We start from the raw sequence: 20,301 nt of genomic DNA, 5'->3' as shown, positions 1-20,301 counted from the left end.
TGCTTCAGTTTCTGGGTAATTCTAAATTAAATTTTATTAGTTCACTCTAGGGGGTGTGTCTGGGCACAGTCAATTCCATGAGATCTGCACAGTGAATACACATCCTGACATCTATAACCAGAAAGGTCATCATTCTACTCCATAAGGTTAATTTGACTTCCTGATCTCTGCAATTAAATAACCACTGCTCAGTTGTCAGGTGTACATTTCTAGCACTTTATTCTTACTGTAATGACATTCAGGATACACAACCTACCAATGATAGCTTTAAAATTTGCTAACTTTCAGGATAGTGATGATACAAAATCTGGCAGTGTTCCATACATGAATTAAACATAAAAATTCTCTTGTGGAGAAAAAATAACACTTGTTTAAGTTTTATTTTTCCCTTATTCTTATACTTTAGCTCCTGATGTCCCCTAATGAAACCACAACTTGAAAGCAGTAGTGTGACTCTTGGTGTCTTGTCTACTAGAGCTGTAGCTGCCTGCTCTCCTCAACTGTAACAAAATAAAAAAAAAGGTCCAAACAAAAAGAAAAAAAAACCTCCTCTTTTGACTTTTTAAGACTGTAGCTAACCACTTCCTACATTTGTAGCAAGCGGCTTGCTACAATTTATTCTGCCAACATGAAGCAATGAAGTGCTTTTCTGTACTAGTACAGAAAGGAATGCCTGTACTGCACTTCCGATTGATTGGCATGCAGCTGTCCCCTTTGCCCCACCCTAGCAATACTTCTGCTATCTACTAATCTTAGACAGCTACAATCCAAAAACATATTTTTGTAAAAAAGTCACTTGTTTCTCACCCTTATAGTTGTACTCGCAAGTTAATTCTCAAACAAATGGAAAGTTTCACAGATCTAATGCAGCTGCTAAACTAAAAGTCTATAAATCAAAAAATCAGAGATCTTTATCTGGTCAGTGAAAGCATTAGCTGTAAGAAATTCTCTGAAATCTATGAACCTTTACTGGATATGGTCCTCACTAATATGGGACCGTGCTTCACACCCAATAGTGTAATGTCCTCACTGTTAAGGTCAGACTAAATGGTCTCATCTGAAGTAAAAATAAAACCCACGACTCCAGCTAATCCTGACACATTCAATAACAACTCTAAGCTAACTTGCTACTATTAAGTGATGAACTGGCAAAATGCCAAGGTTCCCTACACCCTGAGAACGTCACTACCTATGTGGAACTGTTCACAGAAACACTATACAAACACTAACACTCTTCAAGAGAAACCTTGACGAGTGGATGGGTAACAGAAAATACACCCCTGGGATCACTCCATTAGCTCTTCTTGACAGAGGCTCAGTTAATTAATCAATGGGGTGGCGAAAGCTGACACACTCTGACTAGGCTTATAAATGCCCTCGGGCAGATAGCCTAGTACCTACCTATGAACCTATGAACATGCTGGTTAGTTCTGTGTCACAACAGTCCATAAGACTGAAGTTCTGTATTTTGCAACAAATCCATGTTATGTGCTGGAAAGAATGCAATGTAATGCTTATTAACACATTTAACTTACTTAAAATAACTTTTTTAAAAATGTACCAAGTGGTGCTGCGGTAGCGTTGTCGCCTCACGGTAAGACGCTGTCCTGTTCGATTCTCAGCTAGAGCATCTTCTGTGTGGAGACATGCGTAAATGTGTGTACCTTCGTTGAAGGTTGTGCATCAGGGCCGGCAACTCGGCATGTAAAAATATACTACCAATCATTAGCGGACTGGAGTTCCACTGTGGTGACCCCTAACCGGGAAAAGCCGAAAGGCACAACAACAACCAAGGCAAGGAATACAGACAAGATTCTACAGATGCCAATCCAGGAGCAATTTCATGTCAAGAACCAAATGCACAGGAAACTGGGAAGTTAATAGATTAAGATGACCATACAGATGCCAGTGGATGTAACCAGCCACATGTTTATATTTTGAATGGTCTAGATCAATGTCTGTAGAGATGCTCTAAATTCAACAGTACATGCACATACAACAAAATGACAATCTAAATGACCCCTGTTATTAACTACATTTCTTATTTCCTAACTCACACAGCTCTGCATAAGGATACAAGTAAACAAGTGGATTAAAACTGTTTACCTCTTACATGGATGGGTGCAGCAGTGGAAGATGCAACTGGACTCTTGACACTAGGACCAGGAGCTAAGTAAAAGAAAAAGAAAATTACATGATTTTGCAAGTCACAGCTACCATCTAAAATCATTATGGTGCACTTAAACAATAAGGCAATGCCATGCTGCACTTGCAAAACATTACCAGAAAACAACAAATACATTCTTGACATACAAGCTGATCTAGGAGATGTACCATCTTGGCGAGTTCTTCAGTAGGTATTAGTTCTCTATTCTTTCAGAATCTGGCATTTTTGTCTGCAAAACTCCACACTCAGGGATGTTCGCACATCCTGCTGAAGCATGCTGGGATACAAGGCAGAGTACTTAACTGCACTTACCCCCAGAGCCTCCTAGTTTGCCCATCCCATGACTGCAGCTACTACTACCTTAAAATACCTTGGCATCTGGATCAATTCAGCCATAAACTTTCAGCTCCATGTTGGGAAAACAAGGTCAGAAACAGACCATTTACTATTTCAGGCTTGTAAAGTTCCCATTTTCTTTCCCCTCCAGAAAGAATAGACACTGACAAAGGCATCCTTACAACATAGCCTGAATATGGCCTACCACACTTAGCTGATGTAAGAGGAGATGTCACAGGGACCCCCAAACACCTCACATAACCTTTAGAAATGTCAAAGTATCAAAAGCAAGTATGCTACCTGTTGTGCTACTAAAATTGCTTTCTAATTATATACACAAACAGTGAAGACCATTCGCTAAACAAAACAGTTGCACACTGAAAACAGACTTGGCATGAGCAGCAGTAAAGTTCTCTTCCATTGAAGCTAACAGTTCCTTGAAAATGCACTGAAACTCTCGATTCCTTGAAAATGCACTGAAAAACATAATTTTTTGAACTGTCTGGTAGCTTGTGTACAGGATTCAGACTCTTGTATCCTGTAACTGAAGTACAGGGTTTGAACCTGTGCAAAGTAACTACCCTGCAGAGCAGCAAGTAATGTCTTGTATTTAAATTCCACATGCAAAAAAGAAGAGGAAGCAACAGAATGTGTGCAAGTCCGTACAGACCACATTCTTAAAGAGGAATGCCCTTAAAAACAGTACATATACTTTTTTTAATTAAAAAAGTAAATTTTGTGGCATCGGGCCCTAGATCAATGCGCATGTTGCGTAAGTGATGGATCTGGCTCTGGGTTAAGTCTTCGTTTTAGAACCCCCTTGCCATTTACACTTAAATGTCTGTTTACCTGCATGTAGTTGAGATTGTTTATTCTGTTTTTTTGCCAAAACTGAACAAAGATATAGAAAATCCTTTGGAAAATTTGGAAAAGGTGAGCTGAAAAACCTTAAAAGATTCCTTGGATCAGCTTGCCATTTCATCGTACCTTTTGATCACCTCTGTAGCGGAGGAGCCAAATGCTGAATCTCTATCCAAGGGAGAATTTAAAATCTCATTTTAACATCACCTGGGAGTTTCTGAGAATGCAGCCATGCAAACCTCCTCAAAACAGTACCAGTGGTTATAGTCCTAGAAAAAGTACCAACAGAAGTCATACACACACCGTAACAAAGAGTAGTGGCCAGTGCAATAGAAAAAAAGTTATTTAAAGCAGATTTTTCCTCGTAAGAATAAACTGCAAATAAAACATTCCTCATACTTTCACAATATGTCCGAACAAACTTTAACATTATGAGCCTGACAACACAAAATTTTGAAAATCAAAGTTGCAGAAGTCTACACTTTTTCCCCATACCCATCAATAATTTTCCCATCTTATCAGAAATGGTAGGATTGAAATTAAGTGCTTAGTAGCAGTGAGCTCAACTAAAACTATCTTCTGGGAAAGTTTAGAAGTTTGGGAAAAGTGCATAAATATTTATAAGACAGAGGAACTTTATACATCCTATCTGCCTTTTTAGGGGCAGCTGGCTGACTATCAGGAAAAAGTACAGTTGTGTACACTTACCATAAATGTAGATGTTCGAGTATATTCACTGTTGCAGTCATCACTTGTGGGTTATCCCTGCTGTGGTAGCCTTCAGCCGGCCTGAATACCAGAGTCAATGTTTTTCTGCGTCAGCTGCAGTTGCCTGTAGTCTGACGTCAGTTTGTCAGTGCTATAAAGCAAGGCAGACAATGCCATTACATCAATTTTTCTTGCCCCTAACCCATCAGAAGCACAAGGAAATGAGGTAAAGTGGCCCTGGTGGCTAAAAGCCACCATGGAAAGCTTATGTCCCCCTAAGGGAAGAGGATACATGGGGGATGGAGGGAGGGAAACCAGGACTGAAACACCGAATACACTCGAACATCTACATTTATGGTAAGTGTACACAACTATGTTCTTTGTGTTTCACTGTTGCAGTCATCAGCTGTGGGAGGATTCCCAAAGCTGAGGAGAGGGGTGGAAGGATAGGTTAGAGCACTAGGCATAGGTCAGCAAGCCCTGCAGAGGCAAACCCTGCCCTAGACTTAGAAAAAAGAGGTAGGTGGTAATGCTTTGTAAAGGTATGGACAGAGGTCCAGGTGGCAGCTTCCAAGATGTCCCTGGTGGGGACTCCTCTGAGGAAGGCTGTGGAAGTGGAGGCTACCCTAGTGGAATAGGTGCAAATAGACTCGGGGGGGTTCCCATGTAGTCTGTAGCAGAAATGGATACAGTGCGATATCCATAGGGAAATGGTTTGCTTGGAAATGGGCTTCCCCTCTTCCCCGGGGGCAAAGCTGACAAGCAGTTGGGTCTGTTTTTCTGAAGGGTTTAGTACAGTCCAGATAGTATCTGAGTTGTCTGTGCACATCTAGCGAGTACAGAACTCTTTCCCCCTTGTTGGCTGGGAAAGAAGTTGGGTAGGTGTATGGCCTGGTTGAGGGCCATGTCAGATACCACCTTGGGCATAAAAGTACAGTTTTGTACCTACCATAAATGTAGATGTTTGAGTGTTCACCCTGCTGCAGTCATCACACTTGGGTTATCCTGCCGTCAGGCGGTCCCGCAGTCGGCCCGAATTCCAAAGTCTTGGTCCGGCGTCGGTTGCTGTCGCTTCTTCCCTGACGTCAGTGCACCAGGGGTATAAAAGAGGCATCCAACACCATTTTCTACAATTTTTCTTGCCCCAGATGTCAGGTGCCCCCACCCCCCCAATAGGAGGTCACTACATAGTACGAATAATAAAAGTGAAGCACAAACAAAACCATACCTCCAGCTATAAGCAAATACACCACAAAGGTTGTATCAGATATAAAGGCATAGGAAAGTTTCAGTTAGATCAGAGGGGATGGAGGGAGGGTAACCTGGACTGCAGCAGGGTGAACACTCGAACATCTACATTTATGGTAGGTACAAAACTGTACTATGTTCATCGTGTTACCCTGCTGCAGTCTTCACACTTGGGTTGAATCCCAAAGCTAAGGATGGGAGGTGGAATCAAACAGGGTTAGAAGAGGCTAGTAGGCCCTGCAAAACTGCAGTGGCGAAACCAGCTCTAGACTTAGAGTATAGTGGTAAGTGATAGTGTTTGGTGAAGGTGTGTACAGAACTCCAAGTTGCAGCTTCCAGAATATCCTTGGTTGGCACCCTCCTGAGGAAGGCTGTAGATGTAGCAGCTGCCCTGGTGGAGTGGGGCCTTATGCTAGCAGGAACTGGTTTTCCATGATGGGTGTAGCAAAAACGTATGCAATGTACTATCCATTTTGAAATGGTCTGTTTTGAGATAGCCTTTCCTTGTGATGCTGTAGCATAGGATACAAAGAGCTGGTCAGATTTTCTGAAAGCCTTAGGTTTATCCAAGTAGTAATGTAGTTACCTGTGAATGTCCAAGGAGTGCAGGAGTCTTTCTCCTTTGTTCTGTCGATTTGGAAAAAAGGTGGGTAAATGGATGGTTTGATTTAGAGCCACACTGGATACCACCTTTGGCATAAAGGAGAGGTTAGTTCGTAGAGAGACTCTGTCTTGATGAAAAAAGATGAAAGGCTCCACTGCCATTAGTGCCTGTAGCTCTGAGAGACTTCTGGCTGAAGTAATTGCTAGCAGCAGGGCAGTTTTCCATGATATAAACTTTAAATCAGCTGAGAAAGCTGGCTCAAAAGGTGGTAGTGTAAGCTTTTCCAGAAGAAAGTTGAGGTCCCAAGTTGGCGTGGGTGCTCTCCTTGGAGGCCTTATGTTTTTGGCCCCTCTGAGATACTGCCTTAGAAGTGGATGTGAAAATAAGGGAGGATCCATGTTGTAGTGAGCTGAAATAGCTGAAGTGTGGATTTTAATAGATGAGAAAATATTGTAGAATCTGAGGTATGTCCGGCTCAAGGGGATTTTGGCCTTTCACTTGGTTCCAGGCGCAAAATCTTTTCCATTTGTCTGAGTAGGCTTTCCTGGTGCTGGGCCTCCTGGCCTCCACAATGGCATCCATAACAGCTTGTGATAGAGGAGCTGGCTGGTTGTTTAGGTGATTTGCCATGCAGCCAGATTTAAGGTCTTGAGCTGGCTGTGTAGAATCTGGCTGTCTTGCTGTGTGAGCAGATGAGGAATTTGTGGTAAAATCCATGGTGGGCCGTGGGCCATGTTCCTTAGTAGTGGGTAACAGTGCTGGTGTGGCCAGTCTGGGGCAATGAGTATTCATTTGTGGTCTCTCCATTCTGACTTTCAGTAGCACCTTTGTTAGAAGGGGCAGTGGAGGAAAGGCATATACTGTCAACATTTTCCAACTGAATGAGAGTGCGTCCACTTTCCAAGCTCGATGGTGGAATGTCCTTGTGCAAAATCTTGATAGCTGATAGTTGTGGGGGTTGGCGAACAGGTCTATGTCTGGGCGGCCCCATTTTTGAGTTATCATTGCAAATACTTGTGGATCCAGTTTCCACTCGTGGGGATCCATGATGTTTCTGCTTAGGTCGACTGCCAATGTGTTCTTTCTTCCTGGCAGGAATTGTGCTTGTAATTGAACTTGGTAAGTCAGTGCTGTGTTCCACAAGGTCATTGCCTGCCTGTATAGAGGGTAGGAGTGTGTGCCCCCTTGCTTGTTTATGTACCACATTACTGTGGTATTGTCTGTCATTATAAGTTGTCCTGGATGTAAGAGGTCCTTGAAAGCTGTCAGAGCATTCTGTACAGCTAGCATTTCTTTTTGACTGATGTGCAGATATCTTTGAGCTGTAGTCCATTTGCCTTGAACGCACTGTCCTGCCATGTGTGCTCCCCAGGCATAGTCCGATGCATCTGTTGTCATAGTTTGCCTGGCTGGGGGTAAGGTGAAAGGCTGACCCTTGTTGAGGTGACATGCCTGTGACCACCATAGAAACTCCTGTTGAAGGCAGGGAATGAGAGGTATCAGTTTCCAAGCTGTGGCTGTGTTGAGTCCATACGCTTTTCAGGTATCATTGTAATTTCCTCATATGTAGTTTTGCAAATGGTATTAGTAGTATGCAAGATGCCATGAATCCCAAGGCCTGCAGAATTTTTCTTGCAGGGAGTTGGGTCTTTGTTGCCATTATTTTGAAGTATTGAGTTAGTTGTAGTTGCTTGTCTGGCGTGAGATAAGCCATCTGGGCCGTTGTATTCAAGCTGGCACCCAGGAATGTCATGTTTTGTGAGGGCACTAGTTTTGATTTCTTTTCGTTTACTGCGTACCCTAGGCAACTTAGAAGGTGTTTGACAAATGCCAGATGTTGTAAGAGAATGTCCTTGCTTTCTGCTTGGATGAGGCAGTTGTCCAGGTATGGGTATATTTGAATTACTCTTTGTCTGCAGTATGCAATTACTGGTGCCAGGCATTTTGTGAAGACCCTGGGTGCAGTAGATAAGCCAAAGGGCAGTGCAGAGAATTCGTAATGGGTTGAACCTGCAATGAAACGGAGGTATCTTCTGCAATTTTGTCTGATAGGGACATGCAGGTATGCCTCCTTGAGGTCCAACGTTACTAGTCAAGCCTTCTTGCCCAACATGGGAAGAAGCTGCTGTAGTGTTAGCATCTTGAATTTGGGTACTTGCAAGTAGGTGTTTAGAATTGAAAGGTCCAGAATGGGTCTCCATGCATTGTCCTTTCTGGGGACTAGAAAGAGCCTCGAGTAAAATCCTTGGCCTTGCTCCTGTGTAGGCACCAGTTGAATGGCTCTCATGTCCATGAGAGTTGCAATTTGTTTTTGTGCCTCTGCCCATTGATTTTGTGGCAGGTTTGGCATTCCTTTTATCCTTGGCAAAGTGTGAAAATGGAATCTGTATCCTTGTGAGATAATGTCTAGGACCCATTTGTCCTTTGTGATGATGTGCCAGTTGTCTGCAAAAAATGTTAATTTTCCTCTCAAGGGAGCTGCCAAGAGAGTTTTGCTTGGTATTTTGAGAATTAAGTCATTGTGTTTGTCTTCTAGTAGTTTGGGGCCTGTCTTCTCCTCCCTTCTGTGTTGCAGTGCCCCACTGGCGAGGTTTGTAAGGGATTTGTGCTTGTCCTCTGCCCCTTGGGCCCCTGTATTTACCCCCTCTGTGGCCTGTCAGAAGCTGGAAAGGACCAATTTTTTTGTTGGCCAATTTCTGCTGAAGTGTTGGGGCTGTACCTGTAAGAAATCTTTGACCGTCTGCATAGATTTCGCCTTATCCTCCATTTTCTTTAAAAACCTCCTCTGCTTTAACCCCAAATAAGCCATCCTGTTGTAAGGGTGCATCTAGTAACTTTGCTTTAACATGATCAGGCAGAGATTGTTCCTTTAACCAAGCATGTCTACGTATAACAGACCCAGTAACAGCTGCTCTAGAGGATGCTTCCAAGGCATCAAAACCACATTGTAAAGTATGGTTGCCCACCTGTTCAGCTGCATGCAACAGATCCTGCATCTCCTTGAATTCAGACTGTTGAGGGTACGTGCCCATCTTTTGTTTTATTTGAGACATTAGGAATTGCTGGTATTTAAGCATGTGAAATTGACAATTTAGTGCTCTCATAGCTAGAGTAGCTGAGGTGTAAACCTTCTTCCCCCACCTATCTAGTGCTCTGGAGTCCCTTTCAGAGGGTACAGGATTTTTAGCCATAGAAGCTTTAGCCCCTTCGGGACCCTGGGAGATTGTCTCTGGATCAGCAACAGGGCTTTTGTATAGGAATTTGTGTGAGTCAGGCACTCTATAGTATCTATCTGGTTTGGCTGGAGCAGGAGGCAGAGAATCTGGATTTAGACTAGATTCTAAGAAAACATCATCCACAATGTCTAAAACTGGGGGGATAGCAAGGGGTCTGTGCTGGGGGAGTAAAAGAAACTCTCGGAGCCTTTTCTTTGAGTCAGAGTAGTCCTGACCTTCCCAGTGGAAATGTTCCCTCATGGTATGCAAGGTTACCCCAAAGGAATAATCTTCAGGGGGAGAAGCTGAGGGAATGGAGTCCTCAGCATCAGAATCTTCATAAGGGGGAAAGGAGTAATCCTGTTCCTTAGAGGAGCCTGAGGAAACAGACACTTGATCAGAGGAGGCATAATCCTCCTCTTGTCTAGGCCTTTTGTCGGGGGGGTTGGGAACCCCTGATCAAAGAAATTAAATCTTCAACCATTTTAAGCATCTGCTTCTTAGGCATAGGGCCTTGACCTGGAGACTGAAGTGTAGTCTTTTTTGGTTTTAGAGGAGTCTTGAGCTTAGCATAAGATTTTATGGTGAGAGTAGTCGGTCTGAAGACACCTTCAGAAACCGAAGGTGTTTCTACAGCACCGGCTTCTCCTACTGCAATGTCATCGGTAGGGCCTAAAGAAAATGGCTGCGTTGGCCTAGAACTCTCTGCTGGAGAATCCGAAGCGGTCTGGGGATCCAATTCAGCGGTAGCCAGGGGCTGCGTAGGCGCCTCACTGAAAACCGGAGAACCGGCGACCGGCCCAGCCGAGGGCTCGGAGTCTGGCTTGGATCTAGGCTGCCTATCTTTATCTTTGCGTTTTTTATGCACGCCGGTAGTCGGTTGCTCCGATGGCATAGTGTAATTAAATTTCCTACCGAAGTAGTGACGTGCGAAATCAAAGCGTCGCTTTATAGTTCGCTTATTGAACCTAGCACAAAACAGACAACCAGTGACGTCGTGGTCTGGGCCTAGGCAAGGTATACAAAAAGAATGAAAGTCCTTATGAGGTATTTGCTTCCCACAAGAAATGCAGTTGTTAACTTTTTCTGACATCGGACTGAGGCAAGAAAAGGTTCCCCAACGGGGTACTTAGCTTTGAAGACTTCGGACTGAAACTCTATTTGAAAATCTCAGGTGTCGGCCGACCGGCACTTGCGAACTGCTTCTGCTTCGGGCACCGAGCGGCAAGAAAGACTGGAGAAAATGGCGTCGGATGCCTCTCATATACCCCTGGTGCACTGACGTCAGGGAAGAAACGACAGCAACCGACACCGGACCAAGACTTTGGAATTCGGGCCGACTGCGGGATCGCCTGACAGCAGGATAACCCAAGTGTGATGACTGCAGCAGGGTAACACGATGAACATCTACTTTACAAGAAGGATCAAAAGCCTGAATTAAACCTCGATCCAGACACTAAACAACTCCTAACCAAAGAAAAGTGAGGAGGAGTAGATGCATGCTTGATTTTTTTTTTTTCTTTTTGACAGGAAAAATGGGATCTACCATGTAACTAATGGCAGTAGCAGCTTCCTCATGGACAGGCACAACATTCTGACAAGGAAATCTTCCCCGTTCCCTCTCTCAGGACCAACAACAGTGACTCTCCCTGGCCCACTGAGGGCACCCCAACAACTGCAGAGGAACTGGCTAACCCCCAGTCCACAGCGACTGTAGGTGCTACTCCAGAGGGATCCAGGGTAAAAGAGGAGTGGTCTGTCGTACAACAAATGGCCACAGCAGAGTCACCCACCTGCAGCTGAGGCACACTGCTAGCTTGCTGTGGTGACAAAGGTTATTTGCTTAATTTGTTTTATTTTTGCAGCTGAACAAGGCCCAAACCATAGGACCAGCAGATTGTTCTGTGGTTAAGCCGAAAAAGTACCATTTTCCCAGGTAAGAGAAGTGGCAATTGCTGGCAAACACTACCAGTCCATAAAAGCTACTTTTCTGACACAAAAAACACAGTAAAATGCAATTTAAAACACTATGCCAGCCTCACAAAAGTAAAATAAACACAATTTATCCACAGAAAAAAATGTTTTCAGCTACTTTACACCACTTTTAAACTAACAGAAAAAAAAATTAGCACTCAGCTTAAAACTACAGTCTAGTCCTGAGACAGTCTGTTAAAACACAACACTCCTTGCTTTAAAATAACACTCCTAAAGGCAAAAGTAATACAACTTCAACAAAATTAAGCAAATGGAAGTGTTTTTCCCCAGAGGGAACTCATCTGCCCAGCAAAGGAAAATACAAGCTGACAGTCAGAGGAGTGTAGACTTTGGCAGCAGTAAAGCTCTGAAGGGCTTCGTACACAAACTTGTCCAAACTGATCAATATGATGAACATCATAAAATATAACAATAATGAAAAAAACTGTACTATATCATTCAGGGCAATCCTGTTTAACCTGCGTTTCTCATGTATGGAGGTCATCAGTGTTCCTACACTACAGGTCATAGACAGACACCTGATCTGTTCCCCATTCAGATGCCCAAAGCTGAGGATATGTCTTTAGCCAGGCTATACCAGGCACCTACTTTCTTAAAAGCACCTGATAGAGACCCAGTAGGCACTCCCCAAGAAAGAGATAAAACATTAACTTCATCTCTTAATGCAGCAAGCCGACACTCTCTGACAGGCAGTAGCAGATGCAGTCGTTCTCCTAAATTTGCTGTAAAAATGTTGTGACTTTTATAAGGAACAAGATGTAGAAATGTGTGTCATACTGACAACTTAAATTCTGCAGCATGGCTACTCACACAGTAGCATGACACAGTTATGCATGCAATTTTCCAGAACAAGCTTGCAGTCTCGTGCTGTCATAGGAGAGCACAGGAATCAGTTGCTGCATGGCAGCAAATTATGGTGAATACTAGGCATGCATGTCCTCTGACCTGATTTGTCTATGTGACTTATAGGGAGCTATAAACTTGCGTAGTCTTTGAGGAGCATCACCATGTTTTAGTCTAAGATGCACAGATTTGAGAAGTTGTACTGCATTTTGGCCAGCTTTAATGGGAGAACTAGCAGCATTGTTAGGATCTATAGGCAGTGGGAAGAGACATGTAGTTCTCAGAAAGCATACTGTAAGCTGTTATCACAACTTTCAGAAGAATGAGCACCCTTCTTCTGGAATTTCTACAGCAAAAGGCTAGTAACAAGAATGTGTACCTACATATGTATTACATATGTTAACGGTAAAAGAGTAATCCACAGTATCATGATAACCTGTCCACCTGAACAGTATTGTTCTGGTCTGGAAAAGGTCCCTAAGGCAAAACTAGAAAACAAAGTTAGAGTGGATTGCAACACACTATACAACACAGTCATACATTTTCACGATAAAGTAAATAAACTTTAAGCAAAATATTTAAAATCAAACAGGAAATTATTGTATTACAAGAAGTTCAACCATTTAGACATATTACATATGAATTTGGCTACTGTTGGCAGAAGAAGAGGAGGGGGAAGGCATGCCCGAAGGCAGGAAGAGAGGAGGAAGGTTAGGAGTGTAGTACTGAGGGTAGGAACTTTGAATGTTGGCAGTATGACTGGTATAGGGAGAGAGCTAGCTGATATGATGGAGAGAAGGAAGGTTGATATATTGTGCGTGCAAGAGACCAGATGGAAGGGAAATAAGGCCAAGTGTATAGGAGGCGGGTTCACATTGTTCTATCATGGTGTGGATGGCAGAAGAAATGTGGTAGGGGGTTATCCTAACGGAACAGTATGCCAAGAGTGTTTTGGAGGTGAAGAGAGTGTCTGATAGAGTGATGTTTATGAAGCTTGAAATTCATGGTGTAATGATGAATGTTGTTAGTGCATATGCTCCACAAATTGGGTGTGCGATGGATGAGAAAGAAAAATTTTGGAGTGAGTTGGATGAAGTGGTGGTGAGTGTACCCAAGGGTGAGAGACTAGTGACTGGAGTGGACTTCAATGGGCATGTTGGTGAAGTGAACAGAGGGGATGAGGAAGTGATGGGTAGGTATGGTGTTAAGGAGAGGAATGCAGAAGGTCAGATGATTGTGGATTTTGAGAAAAGGACGGACATGGCTGTGGTGAATACATATTTTAAGAAGAGGGAGGAGCATAGGGTGACGTACAAGAGTGGAGGAAGATGCACACAGGTGGATTATATCCTATGTAGGAGGGCCAGTCTGAAGGAGACTGGAGACTGTAAAGTGGTGACTGGGGAAAGTGTAGTTAAGTAGCATAGAATGGTGGTCTGCAGGATAATGTTGGTGATCAAGAAGCGGAGGAGAAGTGTGAAAGCAGTGCCAAGGATTAAATGGTGGAAGTTAAAAAAGGGTGATTGTGAGGTGGAGTTCAGGGAAGAGTTAAGACAGGCACTGGGAGGCAGTGAAGAGTTACCGAATAGCTTGGTAACTACAGCAGAGCTAGTAAGGGAGACTGCTAGGAAGGTGCTTGGTGTGACATCTGGACAGAGGAAGGAGGACAAGGAGACATGGTGGTGGAATGAGGAAGTACAGGAGAGTATACAGAGGAAGAGGCTGGCGAAGAAGAAGTGGGATTGTCAAAGAGATGAAGAAAGTAGACATGAGTATAAGGAGATGAGGCGCATGGCAAAGAGAGAGGTGGCGAAGGCTAAGGATAAGGCGTATAGAGAGTTGTATGAGAGATTGGACACTAAAGAGGGAGAAAAGCACCTGTACCAATTGGCTAGACAGAGGGACAGAGCTGGGAAAGATGTGCAGCAGGTAAAGGTGATAAAGGACAGTGAGGGAAACGTGCTCACAAGTGAGAAGTGTGTATTGAGTAGATGGAAAGAGTACTTTGAAGGGCTGATGAATGAAGAGAATGAGAGAGAGAGAAGGTTGGATGATGTGGGGACAGTGAATCAGGAAGTGAAGCAGATTAGCAAGGAGGAAGCAAGGACAGCTATGAAGAGGATGAAGAATGGAAAGGCTTTTGGCCCAGATGACATACCAGTAGAAGCATGGAGGTGCTTAGGAGAAATGGCAGTGGAATTTTTAACCAGATTGTTTAATGAAATTTTGGAAAGTCAGAGGATGCCTGAGAAGTGGAGAAAAAGTGTTTTGGTACCTATCTTTAAGAATAAGGGTGATGTGCAGAGCTGCAGTAACTACAGAGGGATAAAATTGATCAGTCACAGCTTGAAGTTATGGGAAAGAGTAGTGGAAGCTAGGTTAAGAAGGGAGGTGATGATTAGTGATCAGCAGGCAAAATCCAATACCTTTTCTTTGCAAGCTACAGGTTCCCCCTATATGACCCAGGAAACTCATAACATGTATTTAAATTTATCGAAAGCACTCACCATACAACCTAATACCATATTCATGCGTGACTTTAATTACTCCACTATTAACTGGGAATCAAATACAATACCAATTGTACAAGCACAGACATTCATGGATTTTGTAAACACAAGCTCCCCAGACCAGACTGCCAATACACCAACAAGGGGTGCAACCATACTGGATCTAGTCCTCACTAATGTGGGAGAGTGCTACATACCCCCTAGTGCAATGTCGTCTCATGTAAGGTCAGACCACAAAATGGTCTCCCATGAAGTAAAAATTAAAACCTGGAATATTCAGGAACTATTCTAAGGCTAACTTCCTACTATTAAGTGATAACCTGGCAAAATGTCAGGTCTGCATAAACCCTGAGAACACTGCTGCCTAAGCAGAACCGTTCACAGAAACCCTATACAAGCATGTTAATTGCTGCATAGAGGCAGCTGTATCCACCAGGAAGTAGTACAGAACTAACACAAAAAACAAGCCACCCTGATGGAATCACAACATCAATAGCCTGTATAACAGAAAGAAGAAAGTCATGGCAAAACTCAGGAGATGCACTACCCAGCAGGATAAAAGCTCTTTCATCAAACTAAACAACTCAGAGGACAAATTAAGTCTACCAAAGCAAAATTTGAGGTAAATTTGTCTCCCAGAACAAGGACAACTGCAAGGCATTATTTATCTATGTTCGCAACCTCAAAGGCTATACAAAATTGTGTGCAGAGTTCCTTGCAAATGGAACAACCTATATTGAGCCAGAAAATATCGCCAACCTACTGGACAAAAAATTCAGCTCCAATGTTATCCCTCTCCCCATCAACCTTCCCTCAGAAAATACCATCAAATATAACTCCCCCTGCTATCACTAGTGAACAGGTCCTTAATGCTTTCTCTAAGGCCAACAGCTCTGCATCAATGGGCGCAGAAAATATCCCAGGATGTCTTCTTAATAGCATGAAACATGATCAGACCCTCTGGAATTGCTACTTAACTGCAGCTTCCAAACAGGCTTTGTGCCTCATGAATGAAGAACAGCAACTGTCATCCCTCTGCACAAAAGTGGGTCATCTACAAACCCTGGTAACTTCAGACCCATGTTTCACTAGTCTCACATGCAAAGCTATGGAAAGAATTATCATGGATATGATCAATAATGATGTAGGAAACCTCGACACTGGACCCAACCATTTGGTTTCATCAAGGGCAGGTCATACCTACTTAAACCAGTGGACTTGCTTGACAAAGTCAGCAAAGCGATGGATGAGGGCAAAATTATTCATATAGCATACTTCGAACAGGCCAAGGCATGTGACACAATCCTCCACTCAGATATTGCTGACAAACTTAAAAGGTTACATACAAACCCTTATGTCACCTGGTAGACAGCCAGCTGGCTCACAGACAGGACCTAGGAAATTAGAACTGGGCAGTCCACCTTTACAAAGAGTCTAGTTCCCAGAAGAGTCCTTCAGGGTAGGTCCTGGGACTGCTCCTTTTTTGGTAGTTACCTCTCTGAAGTCGAGACCAATGTCAGTGGCCTCTAGCTGACTAAATTTGCAGATAATTGCAAATTTGGAGCTGTCATTCATATCCGGCCTTAGGCATAGGCCAACTAGGAGGCCACCTAGGTCACCGCTGTAGCAGGGGTACTTTTCCAGAATTTATCTGGTGTAGGTAGACCAGGATGGGGGCACCAGGTGGTGTCATGGGGGGCGCAGTGGAGCCCTTTTGCCTAGGGTAGCAGTTGACCTAAGGCCGCTTCTGCTGTCATTGATTTGTCTACAGACACAAATGTTCTCCAGGAAGGGCTGAGACAGACAAACAGCATGTGCCAGAGGCATGGACTAAAACTAAACACCAAGAAATGCATAATGGTATCCTTTGAGAAGTCATTCACCCCTGGTAACGATCATATTGACAACACATCCCTAAGAGCTGACCTAGTAGCCAGGGACTTGGGGACACACAGACAGTAATCTAGCCTTTGACCATCACATGTCTACAGAAGTGAAGAAATCATTCCAGTTGCACAACTTATACACAAAAGTATGGCATCTAGGTAGTAGTGAGGAAATAATTTTAATTGCACAACTTATAAACAAAGGTATGGCATCTAGGTCCAAGGAAATCATTGTTCAACTGTATTCAACATTCATCAGACCTATCACTGATTACAATGCCCCCCCCTTTGGCATGTACCTAACCAGGCATATCCAACAATTGGAATGCCCACAGAGGGGTTCCTCACTAAAAGAATATAGGGTGTAAGGAAGATGTCCTATGCAGACCTCCTCAAGGCCATATCCCTGTATTCTGTCTCTTACAGGCTCTTGAGGGGAGATCTATGCCCGGCATACAAGGAATTGTCAGACCTCACTCTGATGGACCTCCTGCATATCTGCAAAACAAACAGCACCAGAATTACCCATTCTAAAGACTTAAACTAACAGGACCTGCCAGAAAGATAGGATTTTATCCCAAAGACTACTCCTTCTCTGGAATAGGCTCCACATCCATGTGAAGCAGAGTTCCGACCTAATCCAATTCAAATGCAACTTGGACAACTAGATGGGGAGCAGGAAATTCATCCTTTGTTTGGCAGGTATGTCTCTAATAGACACAGGCAGCCTGTAAATAGTTAATCTCCTTGGCTGCTACTTGTACATGTTTCATCTCACAAGCCCTTGCAAACACTTATCAAGGGTACCAGAACTTGTCAGAGACTTGGGATGCATTTATTACATCGTAACAGTTATCAAATCAACAGGTGGTGTCAGTTTCACAGGTCATTGTTAAATACAGTACAGCATATAAGTTGACTACTAAATTTAAGAAAAAAATTTAAAGATGCCAACAAAAAGCTTTAAAATTCAGAACAGAAATTGAAATCCTGCCTATAGTAATTTGGCACAGATTAAGCATACTGCAGTAGTGACCCTTAATGATATATACTTACAAGTATAGTAAAGCCTTACACAACTATACTGTTTTACTTCAAAGAGAGTCAGGAACAGTAGGGCATAACTTCTGAGTAGGAACCAAACCAGTAATAGGTAACCTTTGGGAGCTGGAAAGTTACAGGACTCCTGAACATAGCTATGCCAAAACCTGCCCTACCCTTAGAATGGACATCTAATTTGCAGTGTTCTGTTAAAGTATGGAAATAAATCCACACTGCTACTTCCACTACATCTTAAGTAGAAACGTTTATTTTTTTTATTTAAATTTGTTTTCAGGCAAGTGGCCTTGTACAAGGACTCTTTTCAGCAACAACTCAGACATCAAGGCTGCAATGACACAAGTTGGAATATATAATGACTAGCACTAACACTGACAGCATATAAAATATTACAATGCTTACTACATCATTGAGAAAACACAAATATGTTTATTTTGTGGCAGCCTACAACATTTATTAACAGTGATTTAATAGCCAAACTACTGTGAGCGATAGCGGACTGAATATTACAATTTGGAAACCACTGATATAAACATGGAGAACCTGCAACATATAGGTTCATAGGTAGGTACTAGGCTATTTTCCCTAGGGCCTATATAAGCCTAGCGAAAAAGGTACCCTGGCTTTCGCCACCCAAGAAAATTATTTTCCTGTGCCCCTGTTGAGCAGAGCCACAGAGGTGATCCCCGGAGTGAATTTCCTATCTCCCATCCAATCATCAAGATTTTTCTTGAAGAGTGCTAATGAGGGGCTGTGTTTGATATAGATTGGTAGTTTGTTCCAGAGTATGGGAAGTCTCTGGGACAGGAATCTATCCCTCCAGCATGTTCTATTTATTGTGATGACAAGGTTTAGGTCCCAACAGAGTGTAGCTCGGAGGGATTGGGATTTCTTTAAGTGGAGCATGTCCAACAGCTGTGGGTTTGACATAGCTTTGTATGTTAGGCAGAGATCGCCTCTGAGTAGGCGATATACGACGGAGTAAAGCTGGAGTATTTCGACACAGTCTGCGTAGGGCATCTGTTTGAGGCCAGTAATCCTCTTTGTGAGGTATTTCTGCGGCCTTTCCAGTTGTTGTAGACATCTTGTTAGGTACATACCAAAAGGACCGCTGTATTCTATAATGGGTCTAATGAGTGACGAGTAGAGGGGAACGACCTCTTTTTTCCTGGATGAGAAACCTTTTGTGATTAGGTCTGCAACGTAGAAGGATTTCCTGACTACTTTGGCGATGTGATTATCAAAGGAGAGACTACTGTCCATCTGTGTCCCAAGGTCTCTTATCACACGATCAGTGTTAAGTAGAATACCGCCTATGTGGTAGTTCATAGGTACAGAGTTTTTACCAAAAAGGACAACAATGCACTTTTTGGCACTGAGCTTGAGGCCATGGCTTTGACACCAGGCATATGTCTCCGTGAGGCCCTTCTGTAGGATGTCCACATTGGTAGGAGTTTTGATTATGATTCCTAGTTTGCAGTCATCTCATCTGCGAACTTTGTTAGCCAAAGACCTTCTGTGTTTGGTATCTACTTCTGTGAAGTACAGGCTAACAGGAGAGGTCCCAGGACTGAACCCTGTGGTACCCACTTGTCTGAAGTCGGATGTGGAGTCTGCTAATGTCACAGAGTGGGTTCTGTCAGTGAGCCAGTTGGCAACCCATCTTGTGACACAGGGATTTATACCTAGTTTAGTGAGTTTATCTATAATCCCAGAGTGGGGGGTGGTGTCGAAAGACATTGTGAGATCTAGATAGGCTGTGTGAACCACCTTACCCTCATCTACAGCTTTGGTGACCGCTTCAAAGAAGTCTATCAAGTTTAGGGGGACATGATCTGCCTTTTACAAACCCAAACTGGGTGGGGTCCAGAGTTTGAAGATTGCCAATGTCATTGTTTATCAGTTCCATGAGGATACGTTCCACAGCCTTGCAGACCAGGCTCATCAGGCTAATGGGGCGGAAGTTCCCAGGGTCTGTGGTGGCTCCCCCTTTGTGGAGTGGGATAAAGTACAGTTTTGTACCTACCATAAATGTAGATGTCCAAACAGGATAGCATCTGCAGTCATAACAAATGGGTTGTCCTGTCGTCAGGCAGCGCTTCGGTCGGCCGGATTCCAAAGTCTGGGTCCGGCTTCGGCTGATGTCGCACTTCACCCGACGTCATCTCTGCTGGTCTTCGGGTATAAAGGCATCAGCCGACGCCATTTTCCTCAGTGTTTCTTGCCCCAGATGCCAGTTGCCCTCTTGGAAAGCTAAATTTTGGATAAATGCCAATGTTTCCAAAAAAGTAGAAGGCAAACATAAAAAATAAGCATGTATGTACATATATACAAACAAATACACCATAAGAGACTCCCCCCTAGCTAGCTATTAGGACGGTAAATACCCTAGGAGTACCACAGAGGGGAAGGAGGGTGGGTAATCCTGACTGCAGATGCTATCCTGTTCGGACATCTACATTTATGGTAGGTACAAAACTGTACTATGTCCTTCAAGGATGCATCTGCAGTCATAACAAATGGGTAGAATACCATAGCCCAACTAGGAGTGGAGGAAGAAAAAATTATGGTGTAGTTAGGATCCCTTGCAGTACAGCAGTGGCAAACCCTGCTCGGGATCTAGAGTATAGAGGTAGATTATAATGCTTGGCAAATGTATGCACGGAGGTCCAAGTAGCCGCCTCAATAATGTCCTTGGTTGCCACTCCTCGTAAGAAAGCTGTGGTAGTGGCTGTTGCCCTTGTAGAATGAGGTCTTATGTTCTGTGGAATTGGTTTTCCATGGTAGGAGTAACAGAATCTTATGCAATTTCCTATCCATTTAGAGATTGTCTGTTTTGAAATTGCTTTTCCTTCCCTTCCTGTTGCAT

At 43.4% G+C, this 20,301-nt stretch overlaps 1 protein-coding gene across 3 annotated transcripts in view; it reads right to left on the bottom strand.

Moving 5' to 3' along the window:
• The window catches only part of SLC30A9 (solute carrier family 30 member 9), a 1,654,027-nt gene that overhangs the window by 1,226,642 nt on the left and 407,084 nt on the right, over window positions 1-20,301 (bottom strand). For all 3 annotated transcript variants that reach the window (XM_044061511.1, XM_044061513.1, XM_044061512.1), the window contains one exon: window positions 2,107-2,169. In XM_044061511.1, coding sequence (XP_043917446.1) covers window positions 2,107-2,169 — 63 coding nt within the window. The remainder of the gene's footprint in view (window positions 1-2,106; window positions 2,170-20,301) is intronic.

This window comes from Protopterus annectens, chromosome 2.part0 (genome assembly GCF_019279795.1).
Source record: "Protopterus annectens isolate FY-2018-M chromosome 2.part0, PAN1.0, whole genome shotgun sequence".
NCBI classification, from domain to species: Eukaryota; Metazoa; Chordata; order Ceratodontiformes; family Protopteridae; genus Protopterus; species Protopterus annectens.
The sequence above is the reverse complement of the archived record's forward strand: the minus strand, read 5'-3'. Positions and strand labels throughout refer to the sequence as shown.